Below are 22943 nucleotides of genomic sequence, written 5' to 3'. Positions count from 1 at the left end.
CACTACAAGGTTGCTCCTGTCTGCAGTATTTCAAGAGCTTTCCAGGGCTTGAGGAGATGATGTCTCAGTATCATAATCTAAATACTTTCCTTTGGTCCACTTGGAACTTTAGAGACAGATACTGGTAAAAGATTTCATTTGGACTCTATATATTTCTCTATGGGGGGGGGGATTTTAACATTATCTGTCAGTGATTTTACTCCTGTCAAGAGAAAGTATGTGGGTCATTTTTTTAGCCCCACCCCAGTAATAATTACAGCAGCATTTACCTGCTGTTTGTCTTTGAACAAAAAATAAAGTCTGACCAGCAGGACCAGCCAGTTCAGTTTCAGATCTTTCAGTTCAGAGTGACATTTGATTCTTTGACGTTTGATGAGAGGAAGTCAATCACTTTAGCCACAACATGCTTACATCAAAATGTAGGCCTATTTGGAAACCAATATTACAGAAAAAATAAGCCATCAGGTGAGCAAGACCCGACAAAAGCTCATCAAAAGGGCTGTTGTACTGTCAGCTACGGACAGGTACTGGTATTCTACAATGTTTTTTAAAGTCTATATTTGGTTACATTTAGGCAAGTTGCTGCCATTAAAAGTATGCTGAATTAGCGGTTAGCAGTTCCTGACTGCAGTGTATCTATGGATGTACAGACAACTATCACTGCAGAAAACTTATGGTTATTTATTTGTTATGGACATCAAAGATAATGATTTCCTCTAGACGTTTAAGTTGCACTGGATGATATCGACGTTGAGTTACTGAGGAGCACAGTGAATATTTGAGTGACTGCATCAGGCTTTTAAAAACTTCCAGAACCCTTAAACGTCAGCTCTTACCCATGGGGTGTCCGTGAGGTCCTGGACCCTGGCCCATGGGAGGAGGAGGTGGCTGCATCCAGGGGGGAGGCAGGCCGTTGGGGTTGGGGGGCATAGGGGGGCCTCCCATGTTGGGCATGGGAGGAGGGAAGTTGTGGGGTCCTCCGTGGCTACCATGCCCTCCATGCATGCCGTGGAAGTTCCTGTTCTCAGTAGGTCCAGAGCTCATCCAGGGGGGCCGATTCTGCTGCACAGACAGTCATCAGTAATTTAAGACAACTTTCTACACCAACAGGAGGTATGAATTGTGCAGTTGTGCTGATAACTAACCGGTGGTGGCTGGTTATTGTTGGGTCCCGAGGACCGAGGCCCTCCTCCCTGGGTGCTAGAGTGTCCTCCACCAGAAGTGGGGACTGGAGCCTCCCCCAGCTCGGCCATAAGGGACAGATACTCCTTGTCCATGCGAGCCTTGTCCTGTGCCGACTGAGGAGGCTCACCTCCTGTCGCTCTGTGGGCAGCGAACGAGCTGCACAAAGAAAAACAGAAATCATTAGTTACAAAAAGACAACACTGTACTAGTAAAAGAGACTGTAGTGAACTGATCATCACCTGGTGTACTTGCAGTCAGAGGAGATGTGGCCTGCTCCACCACACTTGGTACAGAGGGTGGTGTTGGTGATGCTGCGGGGCTCAGCATTCTGCCAAGGACGAAGGATCCTGCAGAGACAAACGTTCTGCCTTCAGCGCGCTCTGTAGCTTACATTGAGTAGAATGGACTTCTCCAATGCCCATACAGTCATCACCACATTAACACTGAACTGTGCATAAAGCTCTAGCACTGTCACACTGACCTGTTGTCGTCTTCCCTCAGGGTGCCATTGAGTCTGGCAAGCTCTCTCAGCTGCATTTTTCGTAGGTCATTCTGATCCTCAGGTGTCTCAATGCCTTGCTTCAGAATGTTGCGAATCTGTGGACACATTTCTCACCATTAATACACTGCACATAGAGCTGCCCCAAAGACACACTGGAAACATATAGCAACAAAACTTCAAATCAGGTCACTTCAGTGTAACAAGCCAAGCCCAGATGGAACGTCCAATAGGAGTGTGATGCATCAGAACAGCTGAGGGTATCTAACCTGCTCCACGGCTTTCTTGACGTTCTCCATCGTATTGGCGGTGACCAGGGCATGAAGAGGCTCATCTTCCCCAGGCAGCATCTGTCCATCCTTTCGGCCTACCTTCCCTTCCTTCACAGAACCCTTGCCCCGAATCATGATCTTGGCGCAACACTCCTTCTCAATGTTCTTCAGCGTATTGCCACTGGTAAAACCAAAGAGGAGAAAAAGTGAGAACCCAAACTCACTTAACTGTGCTGAACTGTGTCCTTACTTGCTTATAAAAGTATATAAAACATAGAACATGACAGTAATATTAGGTCCAACTTACCGTGGTCCAATTAGGAGCCCAACAAAGTTGATTTCAGGGTATTCATCTTGGGGGATCATAACTTTGTCATTGACTCTGGTGGCTGGAGGCCTACATGAAAGATAAGAGATAAGCATTTAATAGGAGCAACGATTTCTGATTCTCTTAAAAGCCACAGTAGATATTTTAATCAACATCATTACACCATATAGATCTTTATATCAACATCCATTAGCCCTTTTCTACTGCAGGAACTTAACCAGTACTCTGGAGATTCTGATCATCAGAAATTCAGAAAAAACAAACAAACATTTGAAGCTTTGCTCCATAATGCTGTAAGTAGTGCAGACTATTCTTTTTGTGCAGTATTTTGTGTCTGTGAAGTTATAATAATACAATGATGTTAGTTAATGATGTGGGTAACATTACTGTTTTTGTCTATGGAGTCTGGTGGTCAGTGATAGCAATATTAGGACTGTTTTTGGTTAAACAAAAAGGTCTATCTCTGTAGGGATCTACTTTTAGTGGACGTACTTTGATCGGTGCCTTTGTCCCGAAGGATTAACGTTTGTGGGTAAATTCACATCTTACTTAGTGAATAAAGGGTTTATTCTGACCAAACCAGTGCTGGTGATGGAAAGACTGTCCAAAGACTAACAAACACAGTTTGCCACGTTAAAATCACATTTCTAACCAACTTGAAAAATATTCACATTTTACAATTTCAGATTTTAGACTACTATGATCATCATTTTACAACTAATAATAATAATAATAAGTCAACTTGGACAGCCACTGGCTTTTTTTATTAGGTAAATTAGCACAGCCAAAAAACAAGAGCTGGTTAGTGGAAAACAAAGGAATAAATCCTACTTATAGTCTGCGGGAGGTTTGAAATCAGGGTTGAGTCCAACCATCTCAGTGATGAGGGAGTGACGCTCCTCCTCAATCTTCTTTCGTGTGCGATACTCGCGGGTGTTTAACCGTTTACCCTCGCTGTTGTAGATGGGCTCCGGCGAGGGAGACCTGAAAACGGCAGACAAAAGACAAGAAAGACATCATTGATACCTTTCTAGAAGTGGAGCTCTGCCATTAACAATCACACAGGCTCCCTATAGCTAACTAAGACTTTAAGAATTTCAGATCTTCAGTCGGAGTTTTAAATCAATGGGTGCTGACATGTCTAAGAAACAAATGATGAATTAAAAAAAAATAAAAAATCGGTTTGGAAATTTGGATCTACTGAGAGAATTCTCAGACTATGTGACTCATGGCCAGTGCAAGAGCAAACTCAAAAACAAAAAAACCCCAAAAAAACAAAACAATAAAACAAAGAAAAAGGATGTAGGAACTCTGCACTGACATTTCAAAGGCTAGAGTCCATTCTTTTATACAATTCAGGGTAAAAAGGGGGCAACCAAAGCTGTATAGTGGTAATTAACCCAATACACTGGAGGGGCATCAACCACAAAGGAAAAAAACCCAAATACATGGCCATAACTAAACCTGCATACAGGATTGTTGGCCTACAAGAAAGGAAAGTTGGAGGTAAGAAAAAGAAACCAAAGCAAATTTCGCAATCCTAAGCAGAAACGCTGGCTTTGAGAGTTGCTTGGTGTTGACGTGGCGGAAGAGGTCCGTACCTCCCCTTGGATGCTGAAAACCTGTGTTGCTGCGTTAAGGAGGCTCTGTGCTTGAAAAAGGGTTAGGTTGATGTGGGGTAATTTGGGTTAGAGAAAAGGAATTAAGATTAGATATCCAACCTTTTCCTATGCTCTCCCATCAGAGAGCCACATTTGTGTCCATGTGATGTGAAGAGTGAGAAAAAAAAATTGGTTTGTCCCTTTTATGAAACTTCCAACGGTGACAACCTGAAACACCCCCAGTTGGTTCTGTCACATTAGATCGGGGGAGTGATTTATAAGAGTGCTGCAGCTCTGCAATCAACTTTTTGGTTGCTGTTGAAATGTCTGATTATCAAGAGAAACTCTATACAGTGTACAGACGACAGGGACTCTAGCTAGTAAAGAGGTCAACTTCACACACTCTTGAGAGCAAGCCACTTCCTGCGGGAACAGATCCTTATGGAAACTATGATATAAGCTGGCCGCTGCTTTTCCAGAACACATAATTCTGGGAGTTTTCTTCCAGACCCTGAGAGTCCAGAGGGAAAACCGGCACATGCCCCCCTTCCCCCTGGGTGGAAATGTTTACAGCTACATTACGGGAAAACCAGAGATGACAAGCGGCAGAATATTTGTTAAATCCAAGATAAAACCTATGACTCACTGGTATGTTATCGGCTACACGGCATGAGCTCAAACATCACTGGCAAAAAGTTAGAGAACATCCAGTAAGTAAAAAAAGTCAGGCAAGGCAATATCAATTGATGGGACTGTGTGAATCTAACTTTTCCAAAAGAGCCAATTCATCTGAACTAGTTCAACTTTAAAGCTGGTAAATAATTAATACTAAAAGTAATTTAGACCATAGAGTAAGGTGTATTGACCCAAACCTGTTTCAGAGGAAAATCTTTATACATTATGCATTGTATATGTATTCATATAGTCACACAGCACTCTACATCAGACACACAAAACAAGCAGTGGGTGAAACAATGATGATAAATGCTAGCAGGCTAACGACTCCACCTAACTGTCAAGTCAAATGAGAAATAATTCAATAAAAAGGCAAAAGGCGGTTATCTCTGTCCTGGCAGTGACTTGACTAAAATACTAAACTCATCTTACACTGACCTGTATACAGTGGGTTGCCCAGGCATTCATACCCCCTGCTCCCCTTACAGTTTGGACATTTGCAATGAAATTATTGGAGTGTTATTTTACCCAAGATTGAAACATTGTTTTAACTGCACCATAAGAAAACAGAGATCCTAAAAAAAAACAAAAACCCACCAACAGTCAAACGCAGTTTTTCCTTGCCCCCCGTCGCCACAAGCCTGCTTGGCTCATGGTGCTACTGTTGGTCTCCTGTAAATGTTATAAGAGTTTCGTCCTAGGACCTGCCTCTATTTGAAAAGTGTCCCTGAGATAACTTCCTGTTAGTGAATTGCGCTATACCAAATAAACCAGTCTGAAGAGCTTCGAATCTGAAATGAAAACCCTAAAGAGTGGCAAAATGCCAACCTGACGATGTGACCGAAAACCTAATAAATATATATATAAAAAATTTAAAGTCAGAAATGGGATCTTTTTGCTTCATTTTTTTTAGTCAAATGACCGTGTTCACAGGTAATTTGTTGCACATTGTTAAAAATTTTAGTCAATGTAAGTTAAATATACTTAATTTTTTATTTCAAATGGGTAATACAATTTATGTTTCATTTTGATGTAATTGCAGACACTGTCTCATTGTCTTGGGTAAAAATATATGCATATATTTCATTTTTTCTTTAAAGCTGTACTAGAGAATTTGTTTGTTGTTTTTTGTTTTGTTTTGTTTTTTAAATAATGGGGGGAAACTTTCTGCACAGTCCAAATTTTTAAAGTCTTAACCATGGAGCTAACCCTATCTTTATTACTAAAATAGCAGTTTAATAGACCTACTTAGACAAATCTACTATTACCAATTCTAAACAAGCTAACCATAAATATAAAAACAGCTAAAGCTAATAGTACCAGTAAATGTACATTCCTGTACGCTTACTGGTGGTGGAATGCTGAGCAGTCTCTGAGCTTTACAAATAGATGAATGTAGATCAGTTCTCCTCTAGCACTAGGCTTTGACAAAAACTAACATGTTAAACAACACTGCCCTTCACCTAGGAGATAGCTAACTAAAATGCTACATCTGCCAGCTAATTCTACTATGCAGTCTGAGATTTAGGCTAACAACCACATATATATACTGAAAATCAACATTTGTCTTCCAAAAAGTCAAGAAGGTAGAGAAAATGTTACTGTTCATGGGTTTAATCTTTTTCCGACCTGTCCTCAGGGTTAACAGGGATTCCCAGGTCTCCTGTACGCAGTTTACGAGTCAGGTCTTCAATCTGCAGTTGGACTGGAAGAATTCAGGTTAGGAAAGAAAAACAAGGATGGAGAGAAATGTGGTTACCACAACAACATCAGAGAGACAACGCTCTGCACATTAGAGCACGGTCTCATACATTACTGAGGCAAGACAAATGGTGAGTCTGTTAAATAAAGAATAAGGGGAGATCAAATTGACATCTGGTAAGACTCTAAAGCATCATATCTGAGGACATCAGAGGAACACATTACCCAATATAAATATGTCCTAGAGGTCATTTACATTAGCAGAAACAGGACTAAGCTTTTCTCAGACAATGATTAAACATGGCAACATATCAGTAAATGTCTAGACCATGATTCCCAAAAATGCCTGCCAAACTATTGAGATTTGAAACCCAGGTTGTGGCTTTCTTCGTGTACTGCAGCACGCTGCGTTTAAGGCTCTGGCATTTTAAGGACACATCGGGTCTAAAAATCACTGATTGGTCTATTTGTTTTGCACGTTTCAGTAGAAAAATAAAAGGTAATCACAGTCACTTTTTGCACTCCACAGATCTAACACTGAGGGGCTGCAGTGATAGAGACAATTATTACATTTAGGAGGCAATGAAAAAATAAATCAATCAGTCATTCCATGCACATTATGAGAGTTGTAATGAAATACACCCCCCCAAAACACAGAGATTCACTGGTCACTGAAACGATTACTCTGGGTTATAGAGATGAATACAGGCCCTGTGAATTGTGGTTCACAGAAATTTCATCTTAAAACGCTTCCCTTGGATTGTTTTAGGGGATCTACTGAATGAACAAAGGAAACGATAAGTGTGACAGCGGAAGGTGGGCACAAATGAATGTTTACATACCAAAGAACAACAACCATTACCAATGAGTGAACAACATCAATAACGATGTCAGTTATTGACAAAGGGACTAGTCTGCTTCAGAATACCCAGTTGAGGGCCTGTGAAGGCAGGATGTTGGTGCTACACTGCTGCTGGAAGGCATTTGTGGTTGAAAAACAATTTGCTTCATATGATCACACTGGGTTAACTAAGAGCACACTAACAAGTGTTCCCACTTTGCAATGCCCACTAAGTCAGCTTGTTGAGTCTTTTACATATGTTGAATTGACTTGCCATTGAAGCAGCATTGCTCACACGTGGACCAATAGAAACAGAAGCACACTTTAGCATATTAGGACATTATGAGTAACGTCTCCATGCACAGGAACAATACTGATGATGTGTAGGGGGATCAAGCAAGACAGTGAGCAGTGACCTGCAGCTCAGAACAGATAGCAGCAAGCAGTGGTGTTTAATCATCTATCTCCTCTTGCTAATGGCTGCCCAGTGGTATGCAAACCATAAGACCACAGAAACACTTGCCACGGCAGAACCACTTTACTTCCATTAAAGAGAAATAATCTTAATTAACACTTTATATCATCACGTTATAATCATTGTTCGTCGGAGGTGATTGCTTCGTCTCAACAGTTGGAGCAAAATTAGACATTTCCCATTTTGTGTAACAGTAACGTTACTGCCGAATACAGCGGAAATGTGACAGAAGGTTTGTGGTTGGTAACGCGTCTTGTGGGTGCCTTTAGAGAGCTCTAACTGTTGGGAATTCAGCAACAGGACATAAGTTTAACATTAATACTGGTATGCACCATGTAAGGAAACTAGAACCTCAAGCAGATGTAATTGTTGAGACATATTTTAAAACAAACCTGCATTTAGAATTTAACACAGCAACCTTAATTAACAAGAGATGCTTATTAAAAATTTACCTATATAGGCTCTCTCTTGATCCCGGGTCAGTCCAGGTGGAATGACAGTGGGCATGCCCGGTATGACTGTCTTCTGATCAGGCGTCTCGCTGCTCCAACGGCTCTTCTTCCTCTGTTTTTTCTGACCGAAGTCTACTGAGAAACAGGAGATATTATCCATGTTAGCTGTAGCTGTGATTAATGTTACTGATGAACATAAAGTCAAGCGCCACTCAACATGACCTTGCTTATTGGCATAGGAAATGGGAAGAGGTGATGAAGAGGCTGCATAAAAGTGATAAAAGTAAGTCGTGAAGACAAACAATATAATGAAGTACTGTAGTGCTGCAGAAATGCCCTGCACTACAAATGCGTATATTAAAAACATGCTCTCTTTGAAGATGCGATACCGTTTTGGACAGGAAACCTTACCTGAATTGATTTTAGTTTGTCACTGTACTTATCGCCCACGTGTTATAAATAAAGTAGGTTAAAAAAAAATCCTGCTAAGGGTTTTCCTAAGCCCTTATCCGTTCTCCATAACATCTTTCCTTGACCTCATGACGTTTACCACAGAGGTCAATGTAAAGGGTTTTGGAAAGTAACGTTGCCATATTTTTTGACTATTCGACCGCAGCCCTGGACTGAATATGGGAACCATACAGTTTAGCATAGCTAACTAAACAGATTCCAAGGGGCCCTCGTTATGGTTTAGATAAAGCGGTAACTTACATCTCTCAATAACACAACACGGCACAGCAAGCTAACGTTGCATTGACTGCTGTCTAACATTACACGTAAATGCCATTATTACGCTAGTGTTTATTATTGGCTGTGATATTTGCAAATTATAACGATAGACGATATATTAACCCCGGTTAATGCGAACATAGTGAGCAACACTGGTTTGCCCGCTTAACGTTAGCTGGGCTGTCTCCATTTCGTGCCAGGTCTTCATGTGGGGCCCATGGTAATTAGCCACATTAGCTTAACTCATGCCGCATCAAGTGAACGGTAGCGGACGCCCGTTAACTTACCTGGTTTGGCCATTCCGGTCGCTGCGGGTGGTTGTTGTTGAACCTGCGTCGAAAAACCTGTCCCTGGATTGAACTGGTGTGGCTGCGGAAAAGATGCATTTGGCATCGGGGGTTGGAAAGCTTGTAGCGAAGGAAAGGACGCTGGCGGCCCCGGTGTTGGCATCAGCCCGTTCCCCGCACCAGGCCCGGCGTCAAATCCTCGTTTAGCGCCAATACTGGGGTGCAACTTCCCTAAAGGAGTTGCGTTTGCTCCCGTGGCCATTTTCGGTGTACTCAAATGGCTTAGTCTCTGTCAAGCGTCAGTCGACTCACGTATGAATGTGTTTAAATCGAGAAAATATCAGAGTAGAGTGTAGCCCGCAACCCCCTTGCACATTACTTTAATCAAAATGGCGCTCAACAGAAACCCACAAAGGATGATGGATTCCATGGAGGTGGTGACGTTCCGCTGTAGTGTAAAGCATTTCTATTGGCCAGACCAAGCCCCTCCCCTTAGGCCTTGTTCTGTTGGGCAATTCCTTCTTCCTTATACTCGTTCTGCAAACTGATTAGCTCATGTGACTATCAATCACGTTATTTATTTCTACTCATCTCTAACAAGCACAAACCGGTACTGAAATCGTATGACACTTAATATGAACTATAAATAAATGAATAGTAATAAAAAATAATTTGTATAACTTTTTTTTTGTCAAATTAAGTAATTTTCCATATGGTGTAATTTTCCCCAAGGTGGTCAACCTTGAGCGGATATTTTGGTTGACTGTTGCACTTTGATGTGAATGCCATTTGACATTATACCAGGTGAGCACAACAAACACACAAGTCACAGTATTCAGACTTTAGACAGAGAGATTTTAATTTTAATCTAATAGTTAGAAATCAAGACAGACAGCATAGGCAATTGAGGTCATTTTCATTATGAAACTACAACATATGTTTAAGATTTGAACCCTTATATTTATCACAGCAATGAAAATCCATTTAATGTAAGTAATGTGTCTATTGACAAGGGGAAAAAAAACATGATCACGATGCACCTTGATACAAAGTTCTTCAATGTAATTTTACAAAAGGTTTGATATAACCCAAATACAGAAGTGTAACCATTTTTTACACTGTGCCGATCCATATTTGGTACGAGTTAAACAACGTAGTTGACGGAGCATACAGTATTCAAATTTGTTTTGCCATTGCTTCACATATGCAGTAACAATGTGAACTTACACAAACACAAATACGCTAAAATGCACATAGTAATACATCAGACGTGGCTGAAAAGAATGTATTAAATTGAAACAACATAACCCTAACACTCACCTTTAAAGACATGCACATGCACTAATTAAGTTTTTTCTATTAACAGAGTAAATAGTGTATGAACATGTATGTACTTTAATTAGGGCACAAGTTCAGTTCTTACAGTAAGATGAACAGACCTCACCCAGGTTGGAGATAAACCCAGCATCTGCACTTCCACATTTAGGCTAAGCCACCTCAGAACTGCACCACAACACGTAAATGGGACACTGAAAGGTGGTCAACTGAGCATTAGTGGTACTGCATTTTGAAGTATAACCTGAAAATTAGATCACAACGTACTGTGAATGCAATAAACCATTCATACTCTACCCGTTGGCTCTTGTGATGGGCAAGCTTTATTGTAACCTTATTGTTACTACCCACACGCCTCACATACACAGGGTTGAATTCTGCTTCTAATATTACCAATGATATATACTGTTTAATTTGCAGTGATTCCAATGGCACTTAGGCTACCCTATCCACTAAATGTCAGACAGCTCTCACCTGGCTGTATGGGACAAGGATTAGTATGTATATCGTGCCCGCTCAGCACCGGGATCCCGCGGATGCTCATAGGTAGAACTTCTTGGGAGGTTGGGCACCGGGGAAAGGCGCGAACGCTCATATGCATATCCATCTGCCTCGGCAGGGACTCTCCGAATCGGACTCCGGTCACGTGCGTAGTATGAGGAGACTGGGGCTGGTGGAGGAGGAAGGGGGCACTCGTATGGGTCGAGGCTAGAGGGGGGAAGACGTTCCCTCATTAAAGCCGTAGATGAGGATGTTGATGGAGCAGGCAAGGGGACAGCGCGACGTTCTTCGAAATAACTGCCTCCGTAAGAATTGGCCCTGTACTTCTCGTAGTAGTCCACGACCCCGTACGGATCCCTTTCCTCGTAAGGCGACCGTCGCATTGGGTAGGCTGGTACCGCGCCATAGAGTGAGCCGTTGCTCCTGTATGCCGCCTCGCTGCCGTACATCCGAGCCATGCTATGTTCAGCAACAGCGCTTATGCCGTAACCTGGGTGCGGCCCGTATCTCATTGCACTCTCGTAGCCTGCGCCCCGTCTGTACCCCGCCATGCCGCTGCTGTGACCGGCGCCCCGGGAAAAACCATGTACAGGAGCATAGCCGCCATAATCTGGATCGCCACTGAAGTCCGGATGATAACCCCTGCTGCGACCACGCCCGCCGAATCTCGAGGCATCGTATCCATCAGACTTTGGCTCTGAGCCGTTTCTGTGGTAGCCATTTTGGTCTAGAGGGCATTCTTTGGACCAGTGGCCTTCCTGCCCGCAACGATAACAACCCGATCTGTCTCCCATTCCCGGCGCAGTACGCAGGCGGCTAGTCGAAAGCTTCACGCTCATCAGTTTGCCTTAAAAAGAAAAGACTCAATAAGGACTTATGCCTGCATTTATTCTAAATAATATATTTGACATTTCCTGCCTGGCATACAGAAGTCTCCTAATCCACCAGTCTGGTCAAAAACTGCATCATACTCCAAAAATAGCAATAAGACATTTGAGCAGTAAAATGTTATTAAAGCTGAAATCCGTAACTTTCCCCCTGCAGTGGCAAAAGGCAACTCAAATGCTGTTCACACTACAGTAAAAGATGTTGTCATGGAAGTTTGTATGCAAGCTTGCTATTGGAATCAGCAAATGCTAAAATGATAATGGAATGATACTCTGCGTGTCCGTGTGACTACGAGAAAGTTTGTCACATGCCCATGTTGCCGAAGGTTCGCGGGACCGGGCAGCTCAAAACTTATAACCGGCGAACAAACGTGAAAAACGTGTGTGCAAAAACCAAATGAGTATAAACAGAACAGCGCACGCATCCGTTTTGGTGTTTTCCCAACCCTTGATGGGCCTAAGCAGTCGGGGTTGATTTGTAAGAAAAATGACCTGATGAGTCAATCAAACTGCAGTAGGAGCCCATTTTTGTTTTACAACAATCCACCCTACGGATGGACATTACCAAAGACATTACGGATACCAGCTTTAAAATAATAAGGGTTCAGGACTTCCATGCTTTCTTCAGCTTACCGTTATACCTTCATCTTTCTCTTTGTACTCACCTGTGGTGTATCCATAACTTACCTATTAATTCACAATAGGAGAATTAAATACTCTTGACACTATATTTGAGGTAAACTCCCATTAAGCCCAGCCCGAGAGTTCACCTTTAAAAGCAGTGTTGTCTAACTGATTAATGGCCTCCATGGCATCCTCCATTCGCTCCATGTGAACAAAAGCATAGTTTTTTACTATGTCGCACTCCAACACGGCACCGAACTCTTCAAACTTGGCCCGTAGCTCCTGGTTGGTGCAGGCGATGTTGCCGACGTGTAGTTTAGTGGATCCTCTTGACTTGCCGCGGCTCAGCTCTACGTTCATGGGCTGGCCATTGAGCTCGTAGTGGTGGAGGTTGCGGATGGCTTCTTCTGCCTCTGCTTTGTCATCCATGTGCACAAAGCCAAAGTTCTTGACAATGGTGCATTCTGCAATCTTGCCATACTGGGAGAAGAGAGAGCGAAGTTCGTCTGATGTGGTGTCTGGTGACAGGTTCCCGATGAATATTTTCACCATTGTGGAGCCTCCAAGTCACTAAGGGAGGAGGAGAAACCAAGATTACTGCTACACTAATGCTGATGACTTAATTAAAACCATGACCAGTTGATTTAACCTAAATCTAAATGGAGTGGTTCCCAACCTGGGGGTCGGAATCCCCACTAGGGGTCGCCAAAGCTTCATGAGGGGTTGTAAAGCCTTCTTGATTTTAAGGGGTGTAAGAACACTTAAGAAATATACTCAGTAGGCCTGTATCTCAGCATTTAGTTCACCTATGTGACGAAACACTGAATTTGTCAAAAAAGAAGCCTATTAAGTATGTCCGATTGTTAAAAATGATTTAAAAACAACAAATAACATAATGTTTGGGTTCATTGTACAGTTCTGAATATAATATGAAATATACATAAAACATCAGCGGTAGAAAATGGGTCCCATAAGAAAAAAGGTTAAGAACCACTGTTCTAGTACCATTTTCCATATTAACAACACTACACAACACAACACAACACAACACAGAAGGTGTTGCCCCCTGCCCTGTGGCCCCCATTTAGTTTCAGTTTTAGCCTTCTCAGGGACAGAGTTTGGACACCCCAGACTTAAATCAAGCAAAAGCCTCTTTTGGTGTGTGAGTGCACATGCAGTGTGGCTTTTGTATGCAGCTGAGAATGTTTGTGGCAAACAAGGAAATGGTGATACATAGTAAGAAACAAGTAGCACAAAGTCTAACCTTCTAACTCGTCTGCAGTTTCCATTACTGAAATGCAATGTTCTCTGCTGTTTTCACAAACGAGTTTTCACCTAATGAGGAACACATCAATAAATATTTTCCCATAAATACATCATCTTGGTGGAGCTGGCCCTTGTAACTGCAAATCACACTTTTTCTCAGATCTTAAAAGAAAAGATGGGGTCATCACAAGTAGGCCTGCATGATATGATACATCATATTGACATTATTTTTACTGATATTGCCAATGCAATGTGATCACGAATAGTGTGGGAATGCTCATTTGTGTATCACAAATGTACATTTTCACTGAAAATGATTTTAAAACTATGATGATGTGACATTTTTTGGGGGGTCAGTACCAAACCAACTTGTTTTTTTAATCTAGAGAACAAGATTTGTAGACCAGGACATCTCTGATACACCACTTTATTATAATGCTGTTTTTGCACACTTGCACTTGTCCATATTGCGATTTCAATAATATTGCAATTAATTGTGCAGGTCTGATCACAAGTCTCAAACCATCATAGCCCACATTGAATGGGAGCACCTTAACATAAATGTCTATGAATCTAAATGATAAAAATGTTTATAAAAACATGCTCCTTGTCAATGGTTTTACTCCAAGTTAAACCTGGTGGTGGTGCTGCGGTGGGCTCGTAATGAAGCAGTAAATAGAAGAGGAACCTGACAACACAGAATCAATAACCAACTGTTTATATGCAGCTAGTGTCGTTTGCAGAACACACTTAATGGATTTGCACCGTTCATCTCTGGCTACTATTAATGGGCCTACGGGTTCAACAACTATGAGATGTCTTTACAAACACAAACAATGTCGGCCATCCATCCCTCTCATTATTTTGTTCTCAATTCACAGCATGAGCAGCACATCGCGGCTCACTTTCGTTAGCTAGCTAGCTGCTGGGCTAACGAAAGTAACGTAAGCTAAGTTGCTTTATCAAAATAGTGGCCTAACAGCGGACAGCTAGAGCGCCGTGGCGGGTCTTCAGTCGGTAACTAAGTTACCGGTACGTAACATCTCCGCGCGCTGTGGCAGTTGTCTGAACACGTTACACGCCTACCACGTTAGCTAGTCTGTAGGTTAGCTTAGCGATACATTTGACACAAACCGTCAAATAGGCCGGAGAAACGCAACGAACTGGAGTACCTGGGCTAATTCTGATAACCGCGATACATTTTGGTTTGTTCATTGTGTGATGCTTGCCTTCTTACCTTTGAAGCCGCAATGTACGTCTCGACTCCGGGAGGATGAAATGACGACTGCCGCTTTACCGACTGACGTTACTTTACCAGCTCGTGACCAGGCGAACACCATCGAGCACTAAGGCTAAGCTAACTCGGTTAGCACTTTCTGGGATGGACTTTACTATAGCACCCAGTGTTGTGCTGTCATGTTGAGATGATAGCAAAATAATACAAAATGCAATAAAAAGTTACAACATCACTTATGACGAATGTTGGAAACCTCTAAGTGGTCTAACAGAGAAATCTAAGTAAGTTTATTAGTGTAAGTGTAGAAAATATCTCCCACAATCATGGTCTTGTAACATTTTGTTACAGGTGGACAAATGATGCAAACTAACCCACATTTACTAATACCTAGACCGCACGGTTATGGCAAAATAAGCTGTCTTGTTGAAGAAAAGTAGCCCCTAGTCATTGCTATCCCAAGGGCAGATCTAGAGAAACATTCATGGGGTGGACAGAGGGTGGCATGGTATTGTTATTTCTGCCAATGTGATAGAAAAGGATTCTGTAAGACACTATAATGAGAAACTGTCAAAATATTGACATAGTATCTCAAAAGAGTTTCTCATTATTTCAAGGTACTAAGTCATTATTTTGAGATACTAAATCACAATTACTGAGAAAATTCCAATTTGAAGATACGTCATGTAAAACCTTCATCACCTTCATCACCTTGGACACCGAAAAAATAGCATTTTAACACAACACACTTCACCATTTAATATAATTAAGAGTCCTTCAGCAATGTGTTGGTATATTGAGTAAATCTATTTCCAATTTAAACATAAAATACAAAAATAAATTAATAAAATGGCCTGACATGGGCAATTACACATTTTGAATGTAATTTTTGAATGAAAAGTGTTAATAAATATAATGCTAAAAAAAGATAAAGAATGAAGTTTAATGAAAAGTTTTTTTTCTGGCAGAAAGGCCCACCATACCAATACTGCACCAAAGAGTGAATGTCCCCATACATTTTCACAGGAAATGAGCAAAGGTTAAAGAAATGTCTTTTCCATACGAATAATGATCTTCCCAAGACCCAGTTTGGTAACCATTAAAGAACAAATGTCACAGACATTACTGCAGTCAGGCGATATGATGTAAAATCTATTTTATAAAACAATAGAAAGTCTTATTTTACATTTCGCCAGTTTATACAAGGGTCAGACAGTAATATGACATATGGTTGTTGCTTAAAACCAAGCACTACTGTTTAATGTCAGTATTTTGCATCAATGTCAGCAAGTATGAGGATATATGCTCTGATCTCGTAAATGAGACAGAAATAAAAATTCTGAGCTTATAAAACCACAATCCTCACAAGCAAAATAAGAGTTTTATATAATGGAATAGTTCCATTGCACCGAAAACCACAGTTAGACACCATTGTATTGGGTTTCAAGCAAATCATTGAAAAATGTCATGTCACCAAAATTATTTTGGCTTTATTAAAAATCATATTCATTTTAGATTTTTAATGTATGCTGGTACTTTTACAGCTAGTATGAAAAATACAAACTTCAAATCCACCTATATGCAAAACAAACAAAGGCACCATCAACAAAACACAGGTGCCTCGTGACTTATACAGCCCCAAGCCCTGAGTCCCTCCTCACATTTCTGCATCTGCTCACACTGCTATAAGGAGACAGTGAACATCCACCACACACTCACATTCTAAAAGACACGGCGGGTTATTCTCTGTTGTCGGCTGTGGGCAAAGTGTGCAGCATCGCCAGTGGGAAGAAAACAGAAGTCAAGATGTTAGTTGCACAGTGTATGTCAGCCAACATTCTTATTTGGGTGTCGCTCAGTGACACTTCTCATTTCAAGACTTCTGACTTCAGATCAGCATATAAAATTGATTCATTCTATATTTTGTAGACACATATTCTAATTAGAAAAAATGGAATGCTGGAATGTTTGATTATTTGTATTATCTTAGATACTAACTCAAAGTGTGATTCAGTATCCTGACTGCACAGGTCAGTTGCATGGATATGGATTCTCTATATTCTTCCATTCATGTGCTACAGAGGGTAAAGAGGCTGCAGGTTTTCTCTCCTGCCAAACACAACAACACAGCTTACTGTGTGTTTCAAGCATAAAGTAAGGACTGATCCATTGACTGATAGTTGCCTTGTTGACTGGCATCAGCCTATCTTTAAATAAGATGGCAATCACCGATGTCAGTAGCCAATGTTTATCTGTGGTGTTGCATCAATTTTGAGCTAAATGTGGTGTTGGTTATTTCCAACTTGGATATTAGAGAAATAATCACTGCTTTGGAAATGTAGACAAGGCCCGTGCCATATGCCGTTAGGAGATAAAATAAATGTCTTGAAGTGTCTGGGAGAATTCAGCAATAACATTTACAAACTTAATTTTAGTTACTTTTTGTGTGTTGATATAAATGTAAGTGATTGTTTTAATGGACATATATGATATGGGCTGGTTTCGATCACAGGCCACTGAATTGAATTGAAATTGTTTTGTGGCAGGCTTTGGGATTTCTGCAAATATCTGGTTGATTTACGCCCCTGCCGATTTCCAGCACCGGCACACGCTTCATGCTGCAGCACCGACAGTGAGCGGCTGTACAGCTCTGCGTTTCACATCTTGGATGAGAAGACAAGAAGACTGAGCTGAAACACAAAAGGGCAATAACAAAAAAAAAAAAGAAAAAAAGAAAAGAAAAAAGCATTGGTTATTGGCCAAATTGTGGCTTACATTTTCACAATGCATCCAAAGTAAGCAACTTCTCGGTGAAACTACAGTTTGTAGCTGTAATAAAACAAAAACAAAAAAAAGAGTCATGGACCTCCACAGCATATTGCTGGACACCAATGATGATCCTTTGCTTTATCCACATCCATATAACTGACTCAGATCATGTCAGATGTGTGTCTAGGAGCTAAGTCTTTTGCACGGCAAGTAACTGATAAAGGTTAACCCTTATCCCATTCAAATCAGGAAGGTAAATGTTCTTATATTGATGAAACAAGAACACTTCTAAATGACATAAACAGAAGCCAAACAATTAACATTTGCTGAATTTAACAATTTGTTTCATGTGAGGAAGAAACAAAGGTAAAAAAAGAGACATGGCTGAAAACTGAACTGAAAACCTGCAGAGCAAATTATTGTTTTATAAGGGTCAAGCAGTGCAGTTTGCTAATCATCCTTATTGAAAACAGGTTACGCTAATGTGACTGAAAGGACGATTCATTAGCAGGCATCTCAGGTGCCTGGAAGATGCCAGCACGATTTCCGATCTTAATTTTCGCCATCTCGTATGCTTTGCATCACGCAGACCGATGGAATCACGTAGCTTGGAGAAATGACGGCAAAGGGAAAGTCCTGCAGTTCACAAACAGACCTAGAAAGAGAGCAGAGCATTCCCTTTTCAGAAACAGGGTCTCATTCCCCCTTTATCCCGCAGCACAGCTTCAAAGGATTACAACGGATTCCGAGATCCCTGTGCCCACTGACCACCAACGCTGTACAGTAAGATGCCCTCTATTCAGTGATCAAATGAACTGTTACACTTTGTTGCTCACCTTGGCACCCAGGCTTTAGTAAGGCGCATAGCGTGACGCATAATGATCCTTGGGTCGTGGAGCAGCATAGGAGCTCCTGGAGCCCGACACCGGTGACAGCCGGGTTCGCTCGTAGGCGTAGCTCGCCGAGGAGACTGGTACTCGTCTGATCGGGCTGCGGTCTCGTGCATAGTATGCGGCAGCTGATGAAGGTGGAGGTGGTGGCCGGCGGTCATATGGATCTACACTGGAGGAGAGCTTTGAGAGGGAGGATGGGGGAGGTGGGGGAGGGGGGAGATAGGACATGCGACGATCCTCGAAATAGCTTGAGCCATAAGGCCGAGCTCTGTACTTCTCATAATAGTCAACACTGCTATAGAGGAGGTCACGATCATAAGCTGATGCTCTGCTGCCGTACCTATCCCCCAGCTCAGAGCTGTAACCACCGAGCCTACGAGGGGGAGGCGGTATTCCGCCAACGTAACTAGCCCGACTATACGCAGAGCCATCCATGTAATCTGCTGGAGGTGAAGCCATCCCGTAGCTGCCCCTGCCATAACTTGGCGGACCGCGTGGGGGGACCCGGCCGCTGCGACCTCTTGTGCCTTCGCCGTGGCTACCGTTCCGACTGACTGGACAGTCTTTTGACCAGTGACCATGTTTCCCGCAGACATAGCAGCCGGTATGATCTCCCATTCCTGGGGCTGTGCGAAGCCGACTGGTGGACAGCTGTACGCTCATCAGCTTGCCTTGTAAGGAGAGAGAAGACACGCATGAGACCGTGGGGTTCTGACACGAAAGGCTCTTACCGACTATAAAACACGTTAAATGCATTTGACCGACAATCACAGAGTGAAGCGAAATAATGTGCCGTGCCAGCTGCGGGTGATCTCATGCCAGGTCTTAATCACCAGTTACACTGCCTGGTTTTTACAAGAGACAATGCCAAACTTACAAGTGATTATTTTCGGGCCACTTGCTCAATTAATGTGGAAACATATCAGCTAGTGGCTTTTACTTGTCACGAGAGCTCTACGGCGACAGAACAGAATCCAAACTCGTATCTACAGACAGCAAAGACAACTAGCTCTATCCTGCCCAGGAGTTCACCTTTGAAGGCTGTGTTGTCCAGCTTATCGATGGCGTCCATGGCATCCTCCATTCGTTCCATGTGAACAAAGGCGTAGTCCTTCACTATGTCACACTCCACCACCGGGCCAAAGTCTTGAAACTTGGCCCGCAGAACTTCACTGGTGACGCCCTCACCGAGGTTGCTCACGTGCAGCTTCGTGGTGGACTTGGGCCTCCCTTTGCTTATCTCCACGTTCATGCGCCAGCCGTGCAGCTGGTGCTGGTGGAGGTTCTGAATGGCCTCCTCGGCTTCAGACATGTTGTCCATGTGTACGAAACCATAGTTTTTGACAATGTCACATTCCGAGACTTTGCCGTACTTCTCGAAGAGTTCACGCAGCTCCTCGGCTGTGGTGTTGCAGGCAAGGTTTCCAATAAAGATTTTCACCATGATGAAGTTGTATCCTAGAAGATTTAGAAAAATGTATCAATTACTACTGTATAACCACTGCCAATATTTAATGATTACATTAAGGTTTCTGCAGGTTAAATGTAAGACCGTTTAAGACCATTATGAATGCAATTTAACACCTATTTTACATCCATACTGGGAAAAATAAGTACAAAGGATATGTAGGAATATCAGTATTGGTTCCACTTCAGTTTTGTTGTTACAGCACGAATAATACAATTAGCTTTTTCCCAGAAACACATTTAAAGTGAGACTGATAATGCAATTTTATAGAAGAATGTATTATTTATATTTGTTTATATATTCAAGACATGTTAAGGCCTAAAATTATCACATTATCAGATTTGAGACTTCCTAAGATCCCGCAGACACCCTGTACTTAAAAGGGATGTGAGGGTCAACCCCACTGTCAGTGAACAATTAGGTGGTGCAATTAATAAATACGATTGCAGAATAAAATCAGTTGCCAGTTTATTAGATATTTTGTGTTTTAACAGTTTTAAACAGTTTGACACTCCACCACCAGTCTAAACTGTTTTAGAGAGATGTTTAACTGTCTGGTCATTTCACAGGCTGCAGTTTGAGGAGTTGTCGAACTGTAGTGCGTTATACAGAGAGGTGTTAAGGATATAACTGATATGGGGTGGACAAAGTAATAGAAACATCTGTCAGTATGACAATACAATTCCACACCACCACAAACTACAGCCTACAAAATGGTCATGCAGTCGAACACCTCTCTTAAACAGTTTCAACAAAAAACTGTAATAGAATATCCATGTAAAATTCTGCCTTCAGGTTATAATGTTCAGTTTTTGCTGAATCTTTTGCGAGAGGTGTTGATTCAACTTTATGGTCACTTTGGAGGCTGTTTGGTGGGCTGTTGAATTGTACTGCGTTAAACTGGAGGCGTTTCTTCAATTTTGTTCATTCTGTTTGCTTCAATGAGGACAAAATTGTAAAGCTGAACCAGTGTCTCTAAAACAGAGTGAACATTATAACATACACAGAGGTAGAACTTGTTGCAAGGCTTTATTAGATATAGCAATTTATTGATAAAGGTAAACTGTGTGACAACAGCATTATAAAGAAGTACTGGAGCTCTGCAGGGATGCCCTGGCCTACAAACCTTGTTCTCCATATGTAAGAAAACGTTGCGTTTGTTTGGTAACAAAATTCACATCATGGTGATTTTAGTTGTTTTTCATTGAAAATGAAAACGATGATGTAAATCGTTAATCATTTTTAGGGATGCATAATTATTGGGGCAGATACATTTTCGGCTGACAATGAAAACATTTTCATTGTGAATTATTGGGATAATTATATTACAGCAAATAAATTATCAACACATAATAATAATTTATTTTGAATTCTTGTGTAAAACAATTGATAGGCATTTGAAGAGTCAGAACTGTTGTTGTTGTTAACAATAGTGATGTCAGTTACATTTGGTTGGAACAGAGCTATGGAATATTAACTCATACATCGTTGCTCACTAACCCTCAGCCTGTCTTGCTATCAAGTGAGTAAAAACTCCAGGTTATGAACTTCTTTTCAAATACAAAAATGTGAAATTATCTGTTATCTTATTGATATCGGCAATGACAAGCAGTCAATTATCATATCAGCTTTAAAAAAAATCCATACCGGGCACCCATAATCATATTACAATCACAATATCTACCATAATAATCTCAATAGGATGTTTTTCTTTTTTTTAACCATACTGTGCAGCTCTACTACAAACTACTGCTGTTTGGTGTGTCAGATGCATGCCATATGGTGGACTGGTGTGCAATTACGTGTAACATTAGACAGTCTTAGCTTAGAATAGAACATAATGAGCTTTATTAATGTAGTATTCATCGGCACATACACATCATACAATAGTGAATAAACATAAATCGGGCGCTAGAGAGCTAGTAAAGTGAGTAAAGTGTTAGGGTATGAAAGGGTTAAAGGTGCGCAGCTCCTGTACGGCAGGGTGTGAACCATACTGTCAATGGTGTAAACAAGCGAGAGGGACACCTAGCAGCTGTTGGCGAACCACTAACTACTACTATCTGACATAAAGTAGTTAAAAGCAACACTTCAGCAAGTTAGCATTTGATAGAATTTCCTCCCAAAATAATACGTTCAGTTTTGAAACACTGCACGCTGGTTTTCACACGAGCCCCTCTGTGACGTTGGCTAACGTACAAAGGTAAACACGTCCCAGATAAGCCTTACGTCAGCTGACATGTCGCATGTTAGCAACCTGCTAACACTGACGTTATTAGTTTTGCGGCGTATGTTACATTACTAAGACTAACTACCCTGACACTGCTGTCTGTACGGCTAAGTTATTAGTAAATAGTGTGCAGTGTGCAATGCTTCCATGTCCGTTGTCCATATTTCAGTGTAATGGCGTTCTAATGTTTGGCTAATGAAGCTAACATATGAGCTAACTAAGAACTAGCGAACGTCCATCCGCTAATTGAGCCCGCGTCCTCTGAGCGGACACCTAGAACAACTGTACAGTGACAGCTGCGCATTACTGACTCTCTGATAATATATTTCACCTCACGTTTTAACCTTAAAATCTGTAACCCACCTATGAAACGATGTAGGCCTCGACACCAATGAATGAAAGTGAAATGGCGCTGTTGCACCCGTGATGCTGCTTCCGCCTGTTCTACTTCCGTATCGTGCTTCAGTCATTACCGCCATCACCTGAGTGGAAGTATGTACTGTACTGTACGGCATACATACTACATACTGTACTAGTCCTATATCTCTAAATATACTGAATTATTATAACAAATGACAACTTAAAACTTTTTATGTAATGTTTATAAATTTAGTTGTTTTTTTAACTCAGTTGTTGCAACCATGTAAAAGACTCGATTCCATTTGTGTTTTCTTCATCATCAATTAATCAA

General features: G+C 41.5%; 3 protein-coding genes across 4 annotated transcripts; all 3 read right to left on the bottom strand.

Moving 5' to 3' along the window:
• Nucleotides 1-825: 825 nt before the first annotated feature.
• On the bottom strand, nt 826-9458 carry sf1 (splicing factor 1). The gene is made up of 10 exons (XM_035675164.1): nt 9046-9458; nt 8030-8164; nt 6190-6265; nt 3116-3268; nt 2264-2353; nt 1954-2137; nt 1667-1782; nt 1425-1532; nt 1146-1341; nt 826-1062 (listed from the first exon to the last, which is right to left on the bottom strand). Exons 1-10 carry the CDS (start codon nt 9305-9307, stop codon nt 826-828), a joined length of 1557 nt encoding a protein of 518 aa, XP_035531057.1. The 5' UTR covers nt 9308-9458.
• Nucleotides 9459-9879: 421 nt separating this feature from the next.
• On the bottom strand, nt 9880-15053 carry rbm4.1 (RNA binding motif protein 4.1). Its single transcript, XM_035675410.1, has 3 exons — nt 14896-15053; nt 12539-12962; nt 9880-11728 (listed from the first exon to the last, which is right to left on the bottom strand). The coding sequence occupies exons 2-3, from the start codon at nt 12942-12944 to the stop codon at nt 10875-10877; spliced, it is 1260 nt and encodes a 419-aa protein (XP_035531303.1). The 5' UTR covers nt 12945-12962; nt 14896-15053; the 3' UTR covers nt 9880-10874.
• A 980-nt stretch (nt 15054-16033) lies between these two features.
• LOC118338244 (RNA-binding protein 4.1-like) lies at nt 16034-22714 on the bottom strand. Of its 2 annotated transcripts, XM_035675517.1 has the most exons (4): nt 22616-22714; nt 19587-20012; nt 18498-19225; nt 16034-18316 (listed from the first exon to the last, which is right to left on the bottom strand). In XM_035675517.1, exons 2-3 carry the CDS (start codon nt 19996-19998, stop codon nt 18513-18515), a joined length of 1125 nt encoding a protein of 374 aa, XP_035531410.1. In that variant the 5' UTR covers nt 19999-20012; nt 22616-22714; the 3' UTR covers nt 16034-18316; nt 18498-18512. The 2 variants fall into 2 exon arrangements, with proteins under 2 accessions (XP_035531410.1, XP_035531411.1); XM_035675518.1 differs by lacking the exon at nt 18498-19225 and having other exon boundaries at nt 16034-17582.
• Between the last annotated feature and the right edge of the window lie 229 nt (nt 22715-22943).

The sequence above is a fragment of the Morone saxatilis genome, unplaced genomic scaffold (assembly GCF_004916995.1).
Source record: "Morone saxatilis isolate NCDOM2014 unplaced genomic scaffold, NCSU_SB_2.0 Contig4, whole genome shotgun sequence".
Taxonomy (NCBI): Eukaryota; Metazoa; Chordata; class Actinopteri; family Moronidae; genus Morone; species Morone saxatilis.
This window is presented reverse-complemented; position numbering and strand designations above follow the sequence as displayed.